The sequence below is a fragment of the Epinephelus moara genome, chromosome 1 (assembly GCF_006386435.1).
Source record: "Epinephelus moara isolate mb chromosome 1, YSFRI_EMoa_1.0, whole genome shotgun sequence".
In the NCBI taxonomy this organism is placed as follows: Eukaryota; Metazoa; Chordata; class Actinopteri; order Perciformes; family Serranidae; genus Epinephelus; species Epinephelus moara.
In genome coordinates this window covers 49,053,353-49,076,760 of record NC_065506.1, presented here as the reverse complement: position 1 = coordinate 49,076,760, position 23,408 = coordinate 49,053,353, and the positions used below count along the sequence as shown (strand labels likewise).

The 23,408-nt window shown below is 44.6% G+C and overlaps 1 protein-coding gene across 2 annotated transcripts in view; it reads left to right on the top strand.

Annotated features, from left to right (window-relative positions):
* dis3l (DIS3 like exosome 3'-5' exoribonuclease) overlaps positions 1-23,152 on the top strand; it is a 25,487-nt gene extending 2,335 nt beyond the window's left edge. For both annotated transcript variants that reach the window (XM_050038264.1, XM_050037436.1), the window contains exons 2-18: positions 1,870-2,023; positions 3,459-3,587; positions 8,164-8,299; positions 12,115-12,282; positions 12,677-12,755; positions 12,860-13,039; positions 14,027-14,196; positions 14,343-14,504; positions 16,015-16,265; positions 18,257-18,349; positions 18,431-18,719; positions 19,151-19,386; positions 19,640-19,794; positions 19,883-20,061; positions 20,160-20,305; positions 20,474-20,645; positions 20,737-23,152. In XM_050038264.1, coding sequence (XP_049894221.1) covers positions 1,870-2,023; positions 3,459-3,587; positions 8,164-8,299; positions 12,115-12,282; positions 12,677-12,755; positions 12,860-13,039; positions 14,027-14,196; positions 14,343-14,504; positions 16,015-16,265; positions 18,257-18,349; positions 18,431-18,719; positions 19,151-19,386; positions 19,640-19,794; positions 19,883-20,061; positions 20,160-20,305; positions 20,474-20,645; positions 20,737-21,060 — 3,023 coding nt within the window. In that variant the 3' untranslated portion in view covers positions 21,061-23,152. The remainder of the gene's footprint in view (positions 1-1,869; positions 2,024-3,458; positions 3,588-8,163; positions 8,300-12,114; positions 12,283-12,676; positions 12,756-12,859; positions 13,040-14,026; positions 14,197-14,342; positions 14,505-16,014; positions 16,266-18,256; positions 18,350-18,430; positions 18,720-19,150; positions 19,387-19,639; positions 19,795-19,882; positions 20,062-20,159; positions 20,306-20,473; positions 20,646-20,736) is intronic.
* Positions 23,153-23,408: the final 256 nt, after the last annotated feature.

Sequence of the window (23,408 nt, the reverse complement as noted above, 5' to 3'; positions counted from 1 at the left end):
CCACAGGATGCCCCTGGGGACACGGTCGTAAGCCTTCTCCAAATCCACAAAACACATGTGGACTGGTTGGGCAAACTCCCATGCCCCCTCCAGCACCCTGGCAAGGGTAAAGAGCTGGTCCACGGTTCCGCGTCCAGGACGAAAACCACATTACTCCTCCTCAATCTGAGGTTCAACTATCGACGGACCCTCTTCTCCAGCACCCTGGAGTAGACCTTACCGGGTAGGCTGAGGAGTGTGATCCCCCTGTGGTTGGAACACACCCTCTGGCCAGCAGTGCCAGAAAAACCTCTTGAGACTAAAAACCTCTTTTTCAAGAGTGTCCTGACCGAGACAGGAGGCAACATACGTTACAGACAGACAACATAGAACAACAATACAAGATAAAAATATACAGCTGTAATACAAGCAATGTAAAAACCCAAAAATGATCTCAATATATGCCACAAGTGAACCATTAAAATGCCAAAAGTTTTCAAAATCTGAAAATGCAGCACGGCTTCAAAACTTGAATAAAGATTCCTTTGAGTTCGGCGGCGTACTGCGCAATTAATGAAGGTAAATAAATAAACGTATGTGGATGATATGATATTAAAGTCTTCATAGAGGCTTATGATTTGAACTCAAATCAGAAAAACGTCTCCAGACTGTATAGGGGTGTGCAACCAGCAAAATGTAACTCAGTGTATATGAAACAAAAATGGTAAAAGGAAGTTAACGAAAGTATAACAGAGGAGGAACAGGAGGAGTTGTGTGAACTACAGAGGAAAATTACAGGTTCAGCATCATGGAGAGTTTTGTTCATCAGGTTCTTCATTCCTCCTCTTCAACACAGTCTCTCGAGACAACATCACAGTCATTGTCACACACTCTGGTCTTGTCCATCATTAATCCCTTTCTGGCAGGACGTTCATACAGTTTTGTAAAAAGTATTTCAGATGGACATTTAAACTAGAGACCCTATATCTGGGGACCCTGCCTTTGGACAATGTTACCACTCAAGAGAGACATTTAGTTTTGATTCTTAGTGCAGCCAGCAGGAAAGGCATCACTGGAAGGTGACTAAAACCAGCAACACCTACAGCTGATGATTGGACTGACATTATATATGATGTCTTTAGGATGGAGAGGATTACTTTATCTATTAGACTGCAACAAGATAGTTTTTTGGAAAGATGGAAGAATGGATGGAGCATGTTACACCTGAACGTTCTGTGCGTTTGTTTAAGATGAATTTGTGTCACCTTGTGTTAATTTTATTTTATTCATTTATTTGTTTTTGTTGCTTTTGTTGCGTACAGTGATTAGACTATAGCAAAGACACACCTCAACATTCTGCTTCCATATGTTAAGTTCGGTTTCCTTTTTGTTTTAGTTTTTCCGTGTTCACCTGTATTCACATTTACTTTATTGGTCCATTTTGGCTTCTGTACAATAAACTGTAACTCAGTTTTTAATGTTACCTTCTGCTGTAAATGTGTCCTACAGAAGGCCTGGAGAGATAAGGCTATTAAGTCCTTTGAGTGTGATGAAGTCGTCCTTTGGACCTTGAAATAACTCAATAAAAGGAGAATTAAAGAAAAAAAAACAGGGGCAACTCCACATGATCACAGAGAGCAGCTGAAACACACCCTGACAGCAGCATATAGATGATTAGGTATGAAAATCCTGCAGCAGAGCTTTGAAACAGCTGAGAGGAGCCAATGAGAGCAACTTTAAGTCCTTGTGCTCGTTTGCCAAACTGCGTATGTTCCCGTTTAGTCGTCACTGTGACAACATGAACACAAGGATCGAGCCTTCATGTCAGTGTTGAGGTGAAGTTTAGTGACGGTGGAAATGATCAGTGATCTTTGCTTCCCTCCCGCTCAGATGGAAAGGTGCTTCCAGGAGATCTGACCCACTATGTGTTCCCTGACGTCGGCGTGGTGGTGGACTATCTGGAGATCCTGGAGTTCAGAGAGCTGCAGGGCGTCGTCTTCACGCAGACCGCCTGCCAGGCCGTGCAGCACAGCAAAGGACGCAGGTACGCTCACAGTGACACGCTGAACAGGTGCACAGCGTGTCGTTTAATAACCGAGGCTCATTCATGTGTGGAGGAAGTGGTCATGAGTCCTTTCAACCGTGCACTCAGCTGTGTATGATCACATGTCTGAACAGGCGCGGCGCTGGTCACTGCAGCAGGTTTATTATTCCACCAGCGAATACAGAAATTTCAGCTGCAGGCACCCTGAAGGCAACAGGACGGCTCCTGTGGTCGAGACCTTTTAATTCCTGAGGCTGCGTTTGAATTAAGCCTCTAATAACGACCTTCCTGCACAAGTGTGTGAGGAGTGTGTCGGGGTCAGCCTCATTATATCAAAGCTGTGCTGACGAAGCTGAAACCAGAGGCAGCCTGCCACTTGAAAAAACCTCTTCCACACGAACACGCAGGAGACTTTTGACAAACGTGATGAGGACCGTAAATAAGGAGTCCCACGTGGCCGCTGCTTTTCTGTTTGATTTGTGCTTACGCCGCCATTCCAAAATGTTGCATCATTAATATGATGAGGCTTCACTTTTGATAACGTCAGGTAGACTCAGCTGGTGGAGCAGATTCTGATGCCATACTGTGTCAGTAATTGCAGGTTTCCGTTCACCTCAACACTCAGAGCCCACAGGAAGGAGGAGCTCAGTGTGTGTGTGTGCGTGTGTGTGTGTGTGTGTGTGTGTGTGTGCGTGTGTGTGTGTGTTTACACTGGATGACCTTTTAGTTCCTTCATAACTTTGCCTATAAATAAAGGAAGCTACAGTAAAGTGCATTATAGGCTTATCTGCTGTATTAAAGAAATAACTGTGATGCAGCTGCTCCTCAGTTCACATTCTGCTGCTCATGTTTCCTCTCCTGAAGAATAACTGTGCAGACGGGCTGCATTAAAGGAAGTGTTCGACATACTTTCAGTCCTCTCAGAATCCCAAAGTGCACGACCACATGCCGAAGCATCATTTTTGGGTGTGCAGAGCTCATGCCCGGGATTTTCAGATTGTCCGTTCATCTGACCGTACGAATGTCAGTCCCATGTGAATCTCAAGAATGCCTCAAGGAAATTTCTTCAAATGTAGCACAAATGTCCACTTGGACTCAACAATGAGAAGATTAGTTTGCGATAGTCAAAGGTCAAGGTCTGTGTGACCTCATCTGTATCGTTCTTGTGAACACGATATCTCAAGAACACCTTGATGGAATTTCTTTACGTATTTGACACAAACGTCCAGTTACTGCCTCAAGACTGAGGGTAGAATGGAGTGTGATGGGCAGTCGTGGGGCTGGAGGGCGGAGACATACAACCGTGGGGCGGTAAATATAGTTTTAACATGTTCAGGATCCAGGGATAATTTCAGCAAATATGACAAACAGTTATTTTTATTATCTTCTGAAGCTTAAAGAGCATCTGTTCAGTTGTTGGTGTGTGTCTTTGCAGGCAGTACAACCGTCTGCGAAACCTGCTCAAAGACCCTCGACACGACTGCGTGCTGTTTGCCAACGAGTTCCAGGAGTATTCCTACTGTCCACGAGAGAAGGGGGAGAGCCAGGACAGGTGGCACACCAGGTCAGTGACCTTCCAACACCATCACAGGTACAGTAAGGTACAGTCAGTCAGACGCAGCAGCTCAGGGTGAAGCTGAGAGTAGCGTGAGTCATGGAGGTACCCAGAGAACACAGAGAGAAGAGAAGCAGTGACATGACGTGGTGTGTAGTCAGGGGTCCTGATCAGGTTTCTTTGCCCCAGATCCTTTAAAACACTGTGTACCTGCAGAGTCCAGTCTGACGCTTACATTCACATAAATGTTGATTAATTATGTATCAGACACATTTAAATAACAACTGTAGACTATAAAATGGCATGACATCAGCAGTCAAATTCTAGATTGCAGCGCTCACTCACTCACCCCTCCTGTCGGGTAAGTGACGGTGGCCTCGTAGGACAAAAAGCCTTGCGCAGACAGCAGAATTTTTCGAGTTTTTCAGGAGTATCTAGCGATGAGGTGAATATTTATTTAGGAATCTAAACCATGTTACGATATGTTATAGCTTACCAGTGAGATATATGTTATCTGTGAGATACATGTCAGGAGTGTTTTATTTCGAATTGTTTTGGTAACACGAGCAAACATTAGCACAGTGATGCTAAAATAACACGTTTTATGTGATAGTCACGGCACAGTGCGGCAAATACAGGTTGGTACGATTATAATATATGCGTTTCCAGAGTGTTCTTCCACAGGACACAGGGAGATGAGGAAGAGGGAGAGGGAGAGGAGGAAGACCAGGGAGAGGAAGGGGGCGAGGGGATAGAGGCGGTGCAGGAACCCAGAGGGAAGAGGAGGAGGACAGGGTGGCAGCCTCCGCAGCAGCGCCAGACATATCAACAGATTAGGCTGTAGGCTAGGCTAACCATTTAGCTGTAGCTCTGGGATAACGTTAGCCAAGGCTAGGATAATGTTAGCACGTAAACGTAGCCGTCACTGGAACTTAGACGAGAGGGAAAAGTAGTTGCAAACATGAAGCCAAAATGATTTTAAAATATCAGATTGAATTACCTGTCTAGCAGAAAGCAGGCAACCTCCGCATCCCTTGTGAAATCCTTCTCCTTCAGGAGTTCTTTCCACCTGGAATAAGCAACGCCGATATTCACTCGCGTTTTGTCCCGTCCTCGCTTATCTGATCTTTTTCTTTTATTTGGTGGCGTGGTTTCCCTCTTACGGGGCAAAACATGTGTGTGGTCCTCCATTTAAAGTGCGACAGAATCATAAAAGTACAAAGCAGGTTCACGCAGAAGCGCCCCGGATTGAGCTTCACCTTCTGTGTCTCCAGTGACGGAAAGTTCTAGGTAAACGCGAAAGGCGAAGCGCGTATATCCCTTTCAGCCACAGTATTCAAATATGGCGACGAAAGAGGGCAGCCTCCAGCATACCGCGCCCTGCCTGTGTATATATAGAGAAATCATTCTAAGCCTATGAGAAAGCTTCCATTTGTATGTGAATTGCATCACACTTTAGTAAATATATATTTATGAAAGCAATAGTTGATATTTGCTCATAAACAACCACGTAAATTACACATTGTAACTTTAAGATGTGAGAAATGTCTGCTGAAGACTTTTGTCATGTGTAAATCAGTTGCTAGGAAACATCTGTAGCTCTGTTAAATCAAGTGTGTAAACTTAATTAAAAGTAGGTGTGTGTTTAATTTCTCTGCAGACATGGAGGAACACTGCATGTGTGTCAGAGTTAGTGTTTAAACTATTTACAATCAGAGGGATTTATACAACAGTGCTGATGTAACTGATGTGATTCACTCAGTTTGTAATTTGAGGTGTGTCGTGTTTTTTCTGTGAAATGCAATTTCCAATCTGACGGCCCACACACACCAAACCCACTTCAGAGAACTGGCAGCAACAAAAGCCCCCTGCTGCGTCACCTGACGTCGCCTCAGCCAAAAAGTTGCACACAAAAACACAGGAAGAGCGTCTTGATGCTAGTTAGCCAGTTAGCACATTAACAACACAATCAGAGCATATTTACCGTGCACCAGTGAACAATAACACAAAACATCAGGAAACGTTTCTGATAAAGAGAAAAATAATCTGACCTTATGGAACAAGTTGGTTTTGGTCTCACTCCCTCTGGACTTCAGCTCTTTGTTTACTTTCCTCATTTCCGTTTCCGCCCGACATTAACTGACGGCTGACCATCAGCTTGATGTCTCAGGGCCTTTAAAGGAACAGCGTGTTAGATTTAGGTGGATTTGGTGGTGTCCAGTGGTGAAGACTGCAGATTACAACCAGCTGAAACTTCTCCTGGTTTGAATTCCTCCAGTGTTCATTGTTCAGGAGGTTTTAAATCATCCACAGAGGTCTCCTCCTCTCAGAAACACACACATCAGCTGATTTAAAGGGTAAAAACACTGAATAAAGACGTTTCACGTAAAAAAAAAAAAATCTGTGCTTTTCCCACTCTTTCATCACGGAGAGGCTGCTAATAACGGTGACCAGTGCTTAAATACAAAATCACAAATGTCCCCATCAAGACAGTGTTTTGGTTTGTCCGCTCTGGGCTACTGTAGAAACATGGCGGTGCAACATGGTGATCTCTGTAGACGGGGACCTGCTCCCTGTGTAGATATAAACGTCTCATTCTGAGGTAACAAGAACACAATTATTCTCACTGTCAGCTGATTACACACTGATTAGATTATATTCCATTTCCTGCCTTCCGACACACTGGAGCTTTAAAGACTGACAGAATTATTAAACAGCATTTATGAAATTTGAGGTCAGATGTGTCGACCACTCATTAACACAAATATCTTGTATGTTTAATTCGTACAATAGCTGTATAAATAGTGTGAACACATCAGTTGTGTTTCAGACTGTTTCTTGGCTGAACCAACGACTACCTGAGAAACAGAGTGACTTTCCCAGAGTGTTGACTCTCAGTGTCCCTGAACTCTGTGAGAAGTGAGGACTGTAAAAGTGTTGAGGTGTTCAGGTTCCTCTGGGTCTGTCAGCAGATTTCAGATGAAAGTTTAAAAATGCACTTTAGTAATGTATAAACCCCAAATTCACTTCAACTTCAGCTCAACTTGGTCAACAGGCTGCTGGTGCAGAACCATATGTTACTGTGGGCCCTCAGCTGTCTGTCACAGGGGTCTGCTCAGTGACTCGGCTCCAGCGAGACTGCTTCCTCCATTCAACAGGAAAACAGGTCGAATATCAAAAAGCACTTGAGACTTTATTACAGACGTCACAGAGGCCAATCAGTGAAATAATGTGCGATGTAGTTGGGGGTCCCCAACATGTTCTTTGTCTAAGATCCTTTGTAATAGTGGGCGTCTGCACACTGAGTCCAGTCTGACACACAAATATTTACAAAAGCATCAGTTAAATATGTATCTGACACATTTGTCACAGGGTCTGTTCAGTGACTCTTTCTAAAGATGTGTTTCCTCCATTCAGCAGGAAAACAGGTCGAACATCATAGAGAGCACTCAAGACTGTATTACAGATGTTTATTATACACTTCATTAATTAGACTTATTTCTTAAGTGCATCAGGATGTGGTGAACAGTGGAGGAAATCTCTCCTGCAGGTTTGAACACTGGTCAACGGTCTGTTTGACAGAAGGCTCAGAGGATCAAATGGGTGCACGGCACGCTAGCGCCTCTACAGTATGACGTTTATACTGTCTCAGAAACTATCACAGAATTTATCTTATGAGCTTTAAAGGAATGAAAACAGAAGGTTATTGTTGGTTGAACAAACGTTCTGTCACTATAATTCACACTTGAAAACATTTTGTTGATGGATGTTTGTGTAAAAAGTCTCCTCTTTGAAACTAACTCAAATAAAGGAGAGAGTCTCCGTCCAGATGGATTTTGAATATCGTAGATAAGCAAATGAACACAGTGTCAACTTTTATATCACAATATACCTTGAAACCAGTATGATATTATTAAAATGTCTGACAAAAAGGTTGATGAAATGTCAGAATTTTTTTTTTTTACAAAACTGTCCAAAAATATTACTAAAATGTCAGAAAGAAATGGTAATAAAATGCTTCAAAAAGTATTATTAAAATAAAAAACATAAAGGCTGTCGTATATCACATGATCATGACAACAGCCATCCTTGAACCTGTGTCACTGTGTGATGTAGGACCACTGTTTTAAAGCCATGACCAGAGATATCGCCACATTTCTTTACTGTTGCTCATCTTCCACCAGGGACAGCCTAAAATCACACAGTGTAGACAGGCTTCAGTAAAAACTCTGCTCAGCACCAGGATTTTTGAGATGCTGCAGCTCTGGTGATGACGTGTGTGTGTGTGTGTGTGTGTGTGTGTGTGTGTGTGTGTGTGTGTGCGCTCCAGTGTTAAACAAAGCCTCCAAACTTTTTGAGTTGACTTTAAAGGCTGCAGGAACAATCTGCTGTCATGAAATGAGTTTAGTGCAGACACAGGACAGTAAACAGAGCAGTAAATGGTGTGTGTGTGTGTGTGTGTTCACGTACAGGTACAGATCATTTATATGCTAATAGTAACTAAACACAGAATATCAAAGTTTAGGGCTTTAACAGGCAAGCTGTCTGCATGCATCATCTGATGTGTGTGTGTGTGTGTGTGTAGGTGTGTGTACGCTGCAGCAGTGTGGTACTATCACCACCTGGCAGGTCTGATGGACGTGGTGATGATCACAGAGGACCAGCAGGCCGTGGATCAGTACAGCAGCCTCAACTCTGGAGTATACGTCATCTCCGTCCAGGTACGTGACCGACACATCGCCACTCACACCACGTCAGGCTCGTCTCTGCAGCTGCAGTCCCGTCCATAAGTATGTGGACAGTGAGACGTTTAGATGTTGTAGGATGTGAACTGACAAACAGCTGTGAGGTTAAAGCTCCAGCGTTCAGGCCTGTCATTGTCCTGCTGCATTGTTCAGAGGGGGCGACGAGTCCTACGCTGTTCGCCCACTGATGATGTGAACACCCTCACACTCCCATTGATCCTTCAGTCGGCTCTTTAACGTCAGCTGGGCTTTATTTTGAATCCATTGTGTTGGAGTGCAGAGCGGACACAACAGAAAACTCCACCATAGATCCCAGTGCTTCCAACTGGTCCAACCACAGGGTCCAGATTTCTCCTCAGTCAGTAGTTTGAGGTCCAAACAGTTTCATACATTCAGCATCATACTTGGATTTGGACATGTCTTTGAGCTAGTTTGCTGTCTCTGTTAAGTAGCTGTCTGTTAGTCTCTCACTCTACAGCAGGAAACAGAACTTCAAAATAAAAGCTCTAAACTGTACTTAAAAATAAAGTGTGTTTTTGCGAGTCACTTGCGGTCCAATCAGGATGGACCCACGACCCACTTTTGGACCATGACCCACCAGTTTGGAACCACTGATATATACTGTTGTTAATGGGTTTGAAACATGTGCAACATGTTTGGAATCACTGTGAGCAAACAGCCTCACCTCAGGGTGGATTTAGGAGCTATTCTTGAGCTTTCAACCATATAATGATAATTATAATAAACTTATTTCTATAACACCTTTCATACAGGAAATGCAGCACAAAGTGCTTCACAGTAAGGGCAGTGTAAGAACTGAGTGCTTCACATGAAAACAGACATAGTGAACATTACACAGACTTTAAATCATAAGATGAAATGAATCATAAAAAGACATAAAAATCACAAGATTGTAAAACTATAAATCATAAAATCAAGTAAGACACAACATTTTAAATGGCTGCAGCAGCGTGAAGCGTAAAAACAAAGAGTGTCAGAGCTGAATGAGGAGAGTCAGAGCGAGTTAAAGTCTAAAGCGAATATTTAGCGAGCAGCTTCTCTGATATCTGAAGGTCGTGTGTTCATAACTTTGGGGCGTCACTGACAAAGGCTGCATCCCTGATCTTCTTCCAATAAACCAGCAGCAGATGATCGCAGTGTTCTTGGAGACAAAGAGTCAACAAGGGAGTTAGTGATGCAGCTCGGTCCCAGCCCATGGAGGGCTTTATATACAAGGAGCAGGAGCTTAACATCAACTGTAAATCTAACAGGAAGTCAGTGCAGAGCAGCTCAGACTGGCCTGATGTGCTCTCTCCTCTTGGTTCTGGTTCATAGTCGAGCTGCAGAGTTTCAACCAGCTCAAGTCTGTCAGTAAAAAGTTTGTTACAGTCATCGAGTCAGCTTCAGATAAAGACATGAATCAGTTTCTCTGCATCTTTTTCATTGAGAACTGGTCGTACCTGAGTGATGTTTCTGTTTCTGAGGTGGAAACATGATGCTGTCGTCACCTTGTTAATCTGGGACTTGAAGCTTAGATCTGAATCAAGGATCACACCACGACTCGTCACCTCAGATTTAATCCAGGGATTTAAATTCTTCAGATTATTAAACAGCATTTCTCTTTTTGTTTTAGCAGGATTTCAGCTTTGTCTTCATTTATCTTTAAAAACTATTATGACTCATCCATTTACTCGCTGACAAAAGACAGGCAGTGATGGAGTTCATGGCTGCATTGTTTGGTTCAGCAGAGACACACAGTTGTGTGTCATCCATGTAACTATGGAAACAGACCTTGTGTTCTCTAATGACGTCACCAAGTGTCAGCAGGTACAGTGAGAATATCAATGGACCAAGGCAGCTCGCTTTAAGTGATGTTCCTCAGTAGGTGGAGTGTGTCCAGTTGTCATGGTGTTGTAGATTTCCTGAACGCTCCTCTGTCTGAACCGCTCAGTGATCAGGAAGCCGCCATGATCACAGAGGACCGCTCGCAGCCTTCCACCACTCCGTCCAGTTACTGCCACCAGGCAGACGCTACAAATTTCCACTGGCCTGCAAAGTAGACACTGACCTTTAACCTGCTTTAGTCAGTTTTAACAGTCTCCTTTAAATGTGAATCATGTGGGTTGTTGAGCCTTGTCAAAGGAGAGTTCCTGTCACTGTTGGGACAGACAATAAAGTGTATCTGTGTAACACAGAGGAGGAAGTGTGTGAGTCAACAGGCCGACAGACTGAAGTCCACAGAGACCATCAAACATCTGCATCAATAATCTGTTTAATTAGCTCATCAATCCTGAACCTCATTAAGACACCAGCACATCATGGACTGCTCACAGAGCTGCAGTGATTCAGTGGTGTCTCATTGTGTTGCTCTGCCACGCTCCGTGTATGATCCGTCCACGTCGCTCCACTGAGCTGCTGGACAGCTAATATGCTGTCGGAGAAGTGAAGGAACAAACTGTCAGGAGACATCAGCTCTCACTGCGCAGGTTACAGGTTGTGATGAGGTGGTTTGTGTTCGACCAACAGTTGTTTCAGCACGAGAAGCTGCGAGGTGAAGTCTGAGAAAAGAGCAGTGATTTATTTGTCTACCTGTTAACACGTGTCAGGTCGTCATGGAGATCAGTGTTTGATGTTGGACAGTCAGCTGATGTGTGGAAGGCTGACGGTGCTCTCAGAGAGGAGGAGAGAAACTTGTTTCTCTGTGTAGCAGGTGTGAAATCATGGATGTATGAAGAAACCTGGATACAGCGCCGGGGGCGGGGCCTCATTCATTCCTATGAAAGTTGCTCAGTGGCGCATGAAGCCAAGAAAAGTTCAACTTCCCAGGTAGAAAATTACCTGAATCTTCTGCATTGTTGGGCTCATAGAGCAGGTGTAGCAGAGACTTCCACCAGCTGAGCAGCTACTTCCTGTTAGCGCTTCGGTAACATGAGTGGGGATTAATGACTGAATCATGCGACTCGTCTAGACTCAACAAATGTTACTGGACCAAATGGATCAAATTGTAATAATGAAACACATTTTGTGGGGGTTGTGATGCCCAAAGATTGTCTCCACAGACAGGGACACAAAACATGTGCATCACCCCTCAGTAAAACACGTTAAAGTAGCAGAAGACTTTTGATGAAATAAAAGTCATTTTCATCAGAAACTGACGGAGAGAAAGACACAAATTGTTGCATAAAAATTCACCAGCAGGCAGAAAATTAAATGTTTGATGCTCAGAATGTCCTAAAGAAGGATCCTAACCCGCCTGTTTCATATGTGCCCCTAATGTTGTAAGGAAACCAAAGTCCTTTCTTTATTTATAATAATGTAATTTATTGTGCTGTTAGAGTGTCCTGTTATTACAGGTGCTGCCTCCCTCTGTGTGCAGCCAGCAGGAGAACAAACTGTTTTATGGCCGCAGTGAAAATGATGTTTTTCAAAGGATAAACACCAACAAATATTTTGTTAGATTAAAACATGTTGTGAATTTCGAAAATTACATCTTTCTGTGCCTCCCACAAGTCAGAAAAGATCCTTCGCCGCCACCTCTGACTCTGATTCTACAGATATTATAATACTAATCATTTTAGTGCAGCCTAATTTTTATCTGTAAGTGTGCAGATATACCAACTTTATGGACATGCAACGTTGACATTTAAATGCTGATTTAGAATTTAAATATCTATAAACAATTCAGTATAGTCCCATCATCACCTAACAGCTCAGACCCTGACCCATGATTACAGTTATTATTTATCTCTCCCTGACATGTCCTCTCTGCTGTGTGTGTCTCTGTCTGACAGGATTATTTGCAGAACTTCTGGCCGGAGCTGCAGGCGGCACATGATCTGTACGGCTCCATTTCCCAGGCGCTACAAGAGAAGGAGAGCGAAGGCACAGAGAGGGAGTACACCGAACATCTGCCCGCTGAGGTGCTGGAGGCTGGAATCAAGTCTGGCCGCTACATCCAGGTACAGCTCACCTGCCGGGTTCATGTGCAATGAGTCTCTCCTCAGAGCAGCCGTCAACAAAAACAAAACACTTCCTGAAATGTTTGTGTAAAAACACAAACTGTGCCTGGCTTCACCTCACAGACAGCCCCCAGCCTCAGAGACACTGCAGTGATTCAACATGTGTTTTCAGTGGTAGGGAACATGTTGGGGTCAAGGATGGAGTCAAAGAAAAGAGGAATGTTTCACATCTTCTGAAGCACTTGAGCTGATCAAGGACAGTCCCAGTGCTGCGGGCACGCTCAGTAATGCACCTCAAGAAGTTCTGAAGAGAGCTGAGTAAATCTGAACCTCCCGAACAGACGAGTGAATACACAGCCGGATTGTTTATGTGTCTTTCTGCTCTCTCCTTCAGGGAACTCTGAACATCAGTAAGCACCGAGCTCACAGCGAAGCTACGGTCATGACGGAGGGTTTGTCCACTAAGAACACAGGTACACACTGCAGGAAGCACACACACCAGGCTCAGAGACATTTAACTGTCACTCACTGCAAACGTCTCCGCTGATCTGTTGACCACACTTCTTTTTTTCTACAGATCTGAGTTTGGGCGTGTTGGTGTGCGGAGGAAAGAATCGTAACAGAGCCGTGCACGGTGACGTGGTCGTGGTGGAGCTGTTGCGAAAGAGCGAGTGGAGAGCGAAGGACGAGGCGCTGACGGAGGGTCAGGCGGAGGAGAAGAGCGGAGAGGAGAGCGACAGTAAACCCATGCCGACAGGTGGGACCGTCTGTAGAGACTGAACTCAGTAACTCTGCTGCTGTTTTCTGTCGAGACATCTCGAAAACTCGGGGACAGAGTTCTCTCAAGCTTAGAGGAAGTTGATCTGAGAGCCGAGGAGGAAAGATGGAGGTTTTTAGTCGATCATGTTGCCATAAAAAACACTGCATTCATCCAGTTTTCACCTGCTGTGATAAAAAAAACATCTTTGAATGAACCCTGGGAAAATTATTTTCAAGGTTTCTTTTTATTTCAAGATTTTTTTTGGCGCATTTTAGCCTTCAATTGACAGGACAGACAAGCGTGAAAGGGGGAGAGAGAGAGAGGGGGAGTGACATGCAGGAAATGGCTACAGGCTGGAGTCGAACCCGGGCCCCTGCGGCAACAGCCTTGTACATGGGGCGTCTGCTCTATCCACTAAGCCACTGGCACTCCATTTTTAAGGTTTTCTTTCGTACAAATTATATTTGCATTCAGTGTTTTCACCCAAAAGCAACGTGCGCTTCATTTACAACCTCATTTACACCCAGATTTCTTCCTAACTGCAAATTATATTGTACTACTAAACCATCAGCAGGATCAGGATCCAGCATATCTGCAGATCTTAAATTAACTTAAATAAATATTTGGCTTTTAAGTCAGGAAGGTAAAGCTAGACATTTTGTTTTGAACTTGGAGAAACCACCTGTTAATGCTAGTTAAGTTATTTAAATTGTTCCTGTTTGATGTGTTTATTGCAAACAGCTGGAAATAAACCAACGAACCTAATTTGCAATGTGGGTTGAATCATTTAGTTTGCAACTGTACACGTATATGTCTTTAACTGATTAGATTCATTTATCATGACAGTTTTATATACAAGATCATTTTGGGAAGAATCTCACACTAAGAAATTAAAATTTTGACAAATGGTTGCAAAACACTGAAGTTTAAAAACCTTCAACGCTAGGACACACAATAACTGACGTGTGATATTAAAACCTGCAGGCCGTGTTGTGGGGATCCTGCAGAGGAACTGGAGGGACTATGTGGTGACGTTTCCTCCCAGGGAGGGGCCTCCGTCCCAGAGCAGGAACTCTCAGCGCATCCTGGCCGTTCCCTGGGACCATCGCATCCCCAAGATCCGCATCAGCACGCAGCAGGCTGACGCTCTGCAGGTACGACTCGCCGTAACTGACTCAGTCAGAAACTCACATGATTTAAACACTAATGTGACTGATGATCAGCTGTTTTTCTGTCTTTAATTATTTCAGTATTTCTTTGAACCTTTAAAAAACACCTGTCTCTGTCTCCTCTCCCTCAGGACCACAGGGTGGTGGTTCGCATTGATTCATGGGAAAGCACGTCGCTCTATCCCAACGGCCACAGCGTGCGGGTGCTGGGTCGGGCCGGAGAGCTCGAGACGGAGGTCCAGACCATCCTCATCGAGAACTGCATCCACGTGCCTCCATTCTCAGACGCACAGGTCAGACAGGAAGTTACACTCACACACACACTCACTGAATTTAAAGTTTTGTTTTTTGACACTTTGAGGCAGAAAAACCTGCAACAAGCTGATTAATACAACAACGACTGTTTGATCAATATTTTTGGTCTCCAACAACTCTGTTTGAAAAGCTTCAGCTGCTGCGTGTTCAGTTTTCTTTGGTCTCTGAGACACTGAATGATCTAAAGTCTGTGGTCGGCAGGTAACCAGCCAGAGGGTTTATGAGGATGAAGAGGCCTTCGTCCTGTCTGTGAGACCTCAGGGACACACTGTGTTCTGCTGAGAGACACTCAGTGTTCCTATAAACATGTTTATAAAAGAAAACTTCCAATAATACTGAACCTTTGAAAAAGACGGTCAGAGGCCGCGATTCTGAACTCTCAAGAGTCTCTTCCATACAGTGTACAGGTGCTTGTGTTCTGGGTACAGAACTCTTACCTGACGAGGACACCATGATGAATAGATGCAATGTTCAGTGTGTAGTAACAGACTGGTGCAACAGCCTCAAAGCTGCATGTGTGTTGTTCCCTTTTCAGTTCATACAGAACCAATCAGCTGTCGGTCTGATGATGATCAGGCGCCTGGGGTCAGAAGTTCAAGTCAAGTCAACTTTATTTATACAGAACTTTAAGCACAAACAGAGTCGATCCATAGTGCTCCTACAGCACACACACAGAGAAAAGCAAAAACAAAAGGAAGCAGAGAAATCCCTCTGTAATCCCTGTTTATATACTGTCACCACTGTGTGACTGTAACAGTGACAGTGACAGGACGAGTGAGTGAAAGTGTGTTTTAAGATGACTCTCAGTGGTGGAGGAGCATCAGACGGTGGGAGCGGAGTGGCAGAGATAAAGAAAGTCTTGTCCCTGTAACTCTTAGTCCTGAATCTCAGGACAGACACAAGTCTTTGGTCAGATGATCTCAGTCCTCTCACAGCATGATACAGGGAGAGGAGCTCTGTGATGTCAGAGGGGGTGAGACCATTCAAGACTGGTTGCTTTCACACCTGCCCTGTTTGGTTCAGTTCAGTCTGACTCAGGTTGGTTTGCCCCCTCAGTGTGGTTGGTTTGTGCAGGTGTGAACACAGCAAAGGAACTCTGGTGCGGTTGGTTTGTGGTGAGAAGGTGTTCCGACCTGGATGTGAAGCAACTGCAGTCACATGACACATTGTTTGGGTTAAACATGAGCATGTTACAGTCCTGGAGGATTAATAATGTGCACCTCCTCCTGTACTGCCTTAATATGCACATTCAGCACATCCAATGCATCAAAACATTGTTTTCTAGTTGGAGCCGCGCCTCGTTTTCAAACTGTATGGTTTGACTAAAATGAACAATGACAGCAATATAGTCCACGATGAGCAGCGCTAAAATCAACCTGCGTAGTTGTCCCTCCATTGTGACATTAGAAAGTGTCACATTTATCTTGCAAGTGTTTTTCATCAGCTGCTGCTGTGAGATTTATTCTGTGTCCGTCTGTCCGTCCTCAGCTGAGAGAGATGCCCGTCAACTCTCCAGAGAAGCCGTGGACGGTTGATCCCGTCCAGGTGGCGAAGCGGCGGGACCTCAGAAAGACTCACCTGGTGTTCAGCATCGACCCGAAGGGCTGTGAGGACGTAGACGACACGCTGTCAGTGCGCAGCCTCGCGGGCGGGAAGCTGCTGGAGCTCGGGGTCCACATCGCAGACGTCACACACTTCGTCACCGAGGGCTCGCTCACTGACCTGGAGGCTCGAACCAGGTGAGGGGTCCGTTTATAATATGAAGAGGAGGTCACAACGCTGCATCAGTCACACACTCTTTGAGTTTCTGTGAGTTTGCAAAGTCTCTAAATCATGAAAACACACAGAGAGAAGAAGCAGCAGTAACAGACACACTGACTCAGAGTCACAGCAGCATCTCTGACGGTGAGAAGAGTTCAACGTGCAGCTGAATCAGGAGTTTCTCAGAACGAAGACAGACTTTAAAATAAAAATGGAGTGAAGCCTTAAAAAGTTCAAACAGACCAACAACAGGACGTCTGTGTCTTCATGAGAGACGAGACATGAAACAAAGTGAAGACACTGTGGCGTCCAAACTTTGGGCTGTTTGTATAAGTCAGGGCTGAAAATCAATCAGTGTGCTCCTCTTCACCCTGTGAACGTCTCAGCACTGTGTCGTAAATGGACTCTATTATTCTGTCCACATTTGTCCTCAGCTGGGACACTAACGCTGCAGTCACATGGAATCAGGGAGACAGCAGACGGACACTTTCTGCACGGGAAAAACAAACAGTCCGACAGAACGGCAGTCACTCACCTGCCTGATGGAGCAGGTGGTGATGAAGAATTAAACACATTGCTTTACCTGAGCTGATGATAGAAGCAGATGAGGAGGAAGATATCTTCCTCCTCATCTCTGTCGAGTTTCACATGCTCAGTACTGACCAGGACTCGTGCATGTCAGTGATCCTGGAAACATGAGTTTAGTTTCTCCTCATGTGAAGGAGCTACAAAACATCCGGTTGTAAATTCAGCTGTGGAGGACAGAGGTGTGTAACTGCAGCCACTTCCTATTTGAAGCCCACATGACGCGCCCCTACAGACCACGCCCACCAGCAGCACCAGACAAACCCAACAACACAGCGGTTAATTAAACTTTGTCACAACATGACATCGTAGTGAATAAATTTGAATCCAAACATTGCAGTAAATCACATTATTCATTATTCAGTCTCTTCATGACGCTGCGTTTGCAACAATTAACACAAATTCAAATGACAATTTAAAAGATCTCATTTCCTGGTAGAGCTGCGTGCAGCGTATTGATTCACTCAGTTCAGTCTCAGAGTCACGTAGCTGCTCCAGCCACAGCTACCTGCTCAGTGGAGGACGGCAGAAGGTTCAAACAGTTTAACTCTGACTGGTGATGTCGTCTCTGTTCCTGCTGCTGCTATTCTCTCACTGCCTCATCTGATTTTACCGTCCTGCTCTCGTCCACTAAAATGATCTGAGGTTTGCCGCCGACCTGGTTCCATGTGAACGCAGCATAAGACATGATACAGAAAATCCCCGTCTGCAGTTGGCGCTAAAATCAGCAGCTACCACAGACAACATATCTTCAGCACAGGCTGGAGTCCATCGGCTCCTTGTTCGGTTCAAGATTCCTGGTTTCAGTAAAAGTCTGAATGTTTTTCTGCAGTTTATTTCTCATCTATAACTCCAACCCCTCTGAGCTCCACCAACCAGACGCTGTCAGAAGATCCAGAGACTGAGAGCTTCACGCTTTTATTGTCTCAGCAGAGTTTTGAAACTCGACCTCGCAGGCCGGCTCTTTTTAAAACATACATTTATTTTTAATTCAGTCATTTTGTGTCTTTTTATTTTGGTTCATGTCTGTGTTTGTCCTTCGTAGTTTATAGTGTAATGTTTAATGCACCTCGTCTCTCTGGCTTTGAAAGAAATAAAGTTGACTTCTTTTTATTTTATTATTTGATACTTCTCACTGTGAAGAACATTAATTTATGTATGCATGAGAAAAGATGACTTATTTATTTCACAGCTTTATCAATAATTACTGATGAACAGTAGCCAGCTTTAGTCATAAAGAAAGTGATGAAGATGATGATGAGGAGGTGGAAAAACCAAATTGAATATTGAGTCTCACATATGAGGAAATGTGTGTTTTCACAGTGTGTCTTTAAGATGCAAAGGTCGTCCCTCGTGACTTCTTCTTCTTGTGTGTCATTCAAAGGGCTACGACATACTACCTGGCAGACCGCCGGTACGACATGTTGCCCGCCGTTCTCAGCGCTGACCTCTGCTCTCTGCTGGGAGGAGTCGACAGGTCAGTGAACTCACCGTCTCTACACTCTGAAGGTGTTCAGTTTATCACCACACATTAAAACACACCGTCTCTCAAACCCAGGTATGCGATGAGCGTGATGTGGGAGCTGGATGCACAAACCCTGGCCGTCAACAAGGTGTGGTACGGCCGCACGCTGATCCGCTCCTCCTACCAGCTCCACTACGAGCTGGCCCAGGCGCTCCTCAACGGGGAGCAGGCAGAGGTCCCGGAGCTGAAGGAGCTCAGCTCTGAGGAGAAGGACGCGAAGCTGGCCGAGCTCACTCAGGCTCTGGAGCTGCTGACACATGTGGCCAGACACCTGCGGGCGCAGAGGGACAGAGGAGGAGCGCTGGAGCTGGAGGGGGTGGAGGTATGACTGCTTCTCCTCCTTTTTATCCCTCTGTGGCCAGAGGTGTTGTGTTTTCAGGTTGCTCGGGTAAACACTGAAGACTTTTGGTTTTTGAGACGTTGAAATTAGTGACATTTGTTCTCTAGGAACTCTCCTCCTGTACCTGACAGCTCCAAACTTTTCCTACATAAACCTGATTGTTAGTGTTACATCAGTCTCTCTTTGGAGGCCTTTAAGATGAAAGGTGACACAGTTTATTTCACTAAGGCTGGTAAGAAGTGAAATACAAAAAGAAAAACACTGCCATCACCCAGTCACAGTAACATATGACGTATTAGCAGTGTTGAAGTTATATAACCAACAAGATTTCAGGTAATATTATCACATACACACATGATGTCTTCTGTATTCTCACATCCTTTGAATCAAGCCGTTCCTCCGTCCCTCCTCAGGTTCGAGCCCAGCTGGACGAGCAGAAGAACATCACAGCTCTGGTCCCCCGTCAGCCTCTGGAGGTCCATGAGACCGTGGCCGAGTGCATGATTTACGCCAACCACTGGGTGGCGCGCAAGATCCAGGAGAGCTTCCCTCATCAGGCCCTGCTGAGGCGCCACCCGCCGCCACGCCAGGAGTTCTTCAGCCAGCTGGTGGACTGCGCCGTGGCCGCGGGGTTCACCATCGACACCAGGTGACTGATGAAAAACCACTCAGCTCTCTGCTGGTGAAAATATACTGAGACCAAAACTGGAATTTTTGGATTTGATTACATAACAAACACTGTGAAGTGACAGAATGACATAAACCCCTTAAAAAACAACAACACAATAACGAAGCTTAAACTACGTCACACTGATTCACTCAGCGACACGACGGAGATGATTCGTTACTCTGTCTGTCTCCTGTGAGCGCACGTTTGTGGTGAAACGATTTTGTTCCTGCAGGACCAACAAGGCTCTGGCTGACTCTCTGGACCGAGCCGTGGACCCACAGGACCCGCTGGTGAACAGGCTGCTGAGGATGATGGCCACCACAGCCATGTCACAGGCTCAGTACTTCTCCACTGGTCTCCACTCCCAGGACCAGTGCTACCATTACGGTTTGTTGTGTCATGTTAACATCCTGTTCAACAGTGAGGATCAAAATGTTTGCAGGCGTTCGGTGCTGACGATCCTTCTGTCTCTCAGGTCTGGCTCTGGATCGCTACACTCACTTCACCTCACCCATCCGTCGCTATGCCGACATCGTGGTGCACCGCCTTCTAACCGCCGCCATCGACATGGACAGGGAGGCGGAGCCTGGGAAAGCGTTAGCCAGTAACAAAGAACTGGAGGAAATGGCTCTTCACATCAACAACAAGAACAGGGTCAGTGCTGCTTAGTGAATCATCTCTGTCCATATTAAATAAACTCTGTGTGACCTTTGACCTCTGTGTGACCTCTGACCTCTGTGTGACCTCTCCAGGCAGCCCAGCAGGCCCAGAAGTTGTCCACGGAGCTGTTTCAGTGTCTCTTCTTCAAAGAGAGAGACCCTCAGACGGATCCGTGCTGTGTGGCCAACGCCGTCATCTACTCCATCAGAGACAACGGCGTGCTGGTGTTCGTCCCAGAGTAAGAAACTAAGAAACTTAATATCATCAGTGGTTGAATTCAAAAGTCTGAACAGAGACAGAAACATTGTGGTCGTATCGCTTTCTCACACCTGATGAAACTCGATCAGCTGATGGTGTAATAAACTCTTGGGCTCCTTCAGTCGTGACTCAGCTGCTCTGTCTGCAGGTACGGCGTCAAAGGGCCGGTGTACCTGAGGAACCGAGAGGGTCAGGTGGTGTCTGTGGGACAGGACGGCAGCTGCGAGTGGCAGAGCGGCTCCGTGCGACGCCACTCAGACCACATCACCACCACCTCCATCTGCGGCACCTCCACCTTCACACTGTTCGACCACATCACTGTGAGTCACACATCTGTGTCGTCTTTATGTCCAATAATTTAACTGATAACATGGAGGACATTTTGTGACGTGAGTCCTCTTCACTCCGCAGGTTCGTATTTCCGTGCGCTCCACACACTGCCACGCAGACAGTCTGAACCTGGAGGTCATCAGCAACAAGCCCCACCTCAGCACGGAGCCTCAGCAGCCGCGCTCGCAGGGCCGCTGCCAGCTGGTGCAGGAGGTGGTGCGTCTGGCCGAGGAGGCGTCCCAGCAGGCGCAGGAGAAGGCGGCCCGCCAGCCTAAACTCTCCAGAGAGGAGCGAGAGTTCTGTCAGAGCAGGAGCCCCAACCTGTACTCCCTGCTGGAGGAGGTGAGGGAGCTGGCTCTGCTGGACCTGGAGGTGACGGCACGGCTCTGTGCAACCACCGCTTAGAGCCGCTGTGACATCATCACGGCTCAGCTGGACTCACAGGAGCCTGCTGAGGTTGAAGGACGGCCACAAGAACAAGAGACTTTTCTCTTTCACATAATTCTTAAGCTGTTTGAAATATGATGCAGATCGTTTATTATCTGAATACTTTTTATCATTTAAAGGAAAAATACTTGATGATGAAAAGTGTCCTGAAGTCATGTGATGATATTAACTGAGAGCAGACATAATCTGAGTCAGTAGATATTTACATCAAGTTGGTCCAAAGATAAAAACCACAGACTTTGGTCATTGTGTAACAGAGAGGAACTTCAAATATATAATTTTCTTTTGCTCTCAATCAAAACAGGAACAAAAGACAAAGCAGTGTCGTCACTGCAGTCAGTTTCTCCTGGTTAGGATTCCTTCATGGTTCAGTGTTCAGGAGGTTTTTACCAGGAGCTGAATTATCCACAGAGCTCTCCTCCTCTCCAGAACAAACACACAGCTGATTTAAACCAGTAACACACTGAATAAAGACTTTTCATTTTAAAAATCAGTGTTTCTCAGATGCAGTTCAGCACATCAGGGGCTGGAGCCGAGCTGCTGCTGACGTTTGCTCAGCTTGTTTGAACTTCAGATCCAGATGTCTGATGTTTAAAAAAAAAACTTCATCCAGTTATAACCTTTAGTTAAAAACAACCAAGATCTAAGTGTGTTTTTAAAAATGGATAAAAGTTAATGTATGGGGCACCCATTAGCTCAGCTGTTGCTGCATGTCATCCCTCCTCTATCTCTATTTTGAAAAACTTATTCATGATAGCTTTCACAGACACCACGGCTCTGAGGCATGAGCAGAGGGGATATGATGGCGACCACATAACACGAACTGTGTCCTTGATTAACACGACAGACTCTCTGGGTTTGTTGGAGACATTTTGGACAATGTAAGAACTAAATATATAACACTGGTCTGATGTTTTTCAGACATGTTAAAGCAGAGCAGGTCCATATTATCTCTTTAACAGTGACGGCTCATGTTAGCAGACGTTTCCTGAAAACAGTTTGAACACTGAGACATTAGACGACGTGAAGCTGCTGATGTTTAACACTTTAATAACTACTGAGACGTATAAGCGTCATATATGCATCAGAATTATGTTTCACATCAACAGTAATGAAGCTTCAAAATGATCCTCTGATTTATTCACATTTAAACCTGTTGATAGTTTCACTGATGATCTGTGGGTTATTATTATTATTATTACACATATATCAGCCGTGGTCCGTTATATATCAATACTATAAAGTTAACACTGAGTATTAAAGTTTAAGTTGTTAGTTTACATGAAATTATTGCTCCAGTTAATTAAAAAACACATTTAGAGACTCAGAATGTTTCTGCAGAGATTTATTATTTGTCATGTGTGAGATGTTCCTGCAGCTCTCTCTCTCTCACCTCCTCCTGTGATTAATTTGTTTTACTAAAATATATTTTGATGTTTTGATGATACTCAAAAAATCTATTAGTGAACTTTTTAGTGATGAACCAGTCAGTCAGCTGGACAACAGAAACTTTAATAAATAAGCTGTTTGAAGGAGAAATGTGTCAAAGTGTTCACAGAAATTTAAAAGAGATCAGGATATTATGAAAATAGAATAAAATTAATTCTGTATTTTTTTTTAAATGTTTTCCTGTGAGGTTAACTTAAAGGTTGTATCATAGACTTTCTTTAAAAAAAAAAAAAAGTTCCTTTGTTTTCCTGCACAAAAACAAAAAACAAAATTGACTGACTTTAATTATCAGTATCGATAGATTTTCACAATTGATGCGTCAACAAACTTTATAAAAAAAAAAATTTTTCGGAGTAACAAACTGTTTCCTAAACTCCAGCTCAGAGTAACGAGGTGATGAAACTGTGATACAGGTGAACACAAAGTTCTTCAGGTTAATGAGGACTCAGGTTTATGACTGATGTGATTAGTGTTTTCCTTGATGATGACTGATGGTTTATTATTAATATTATTAGCTTTTGCTTCTGTGTTAGAATCTATTTTTGTAACATGGCTGATTTTGTTTCTTTGTGGTTTGTAATTAAAACTGTGGATGAAAAATAAACTCTGGTGTCAGTTTAGACCTTTATGGCTCCTTTTACGTCTCCGGGGTGACGAGGTAATATAAGTGTTAGGCCCCATCCTTGGGCCGTCCAAAAATAACCACATAAACACCAACTACAACACAATTAAAACAAGCAACAAAACAACAAAGCTCCAGGCTGAGGGGCAGCAGGACCAGCAGGCCACACACCAGAGGCACAGGAGCTCCTAAATGACAGGTGAGCTGCACCTCATTAACTAATGCAGCACACCTG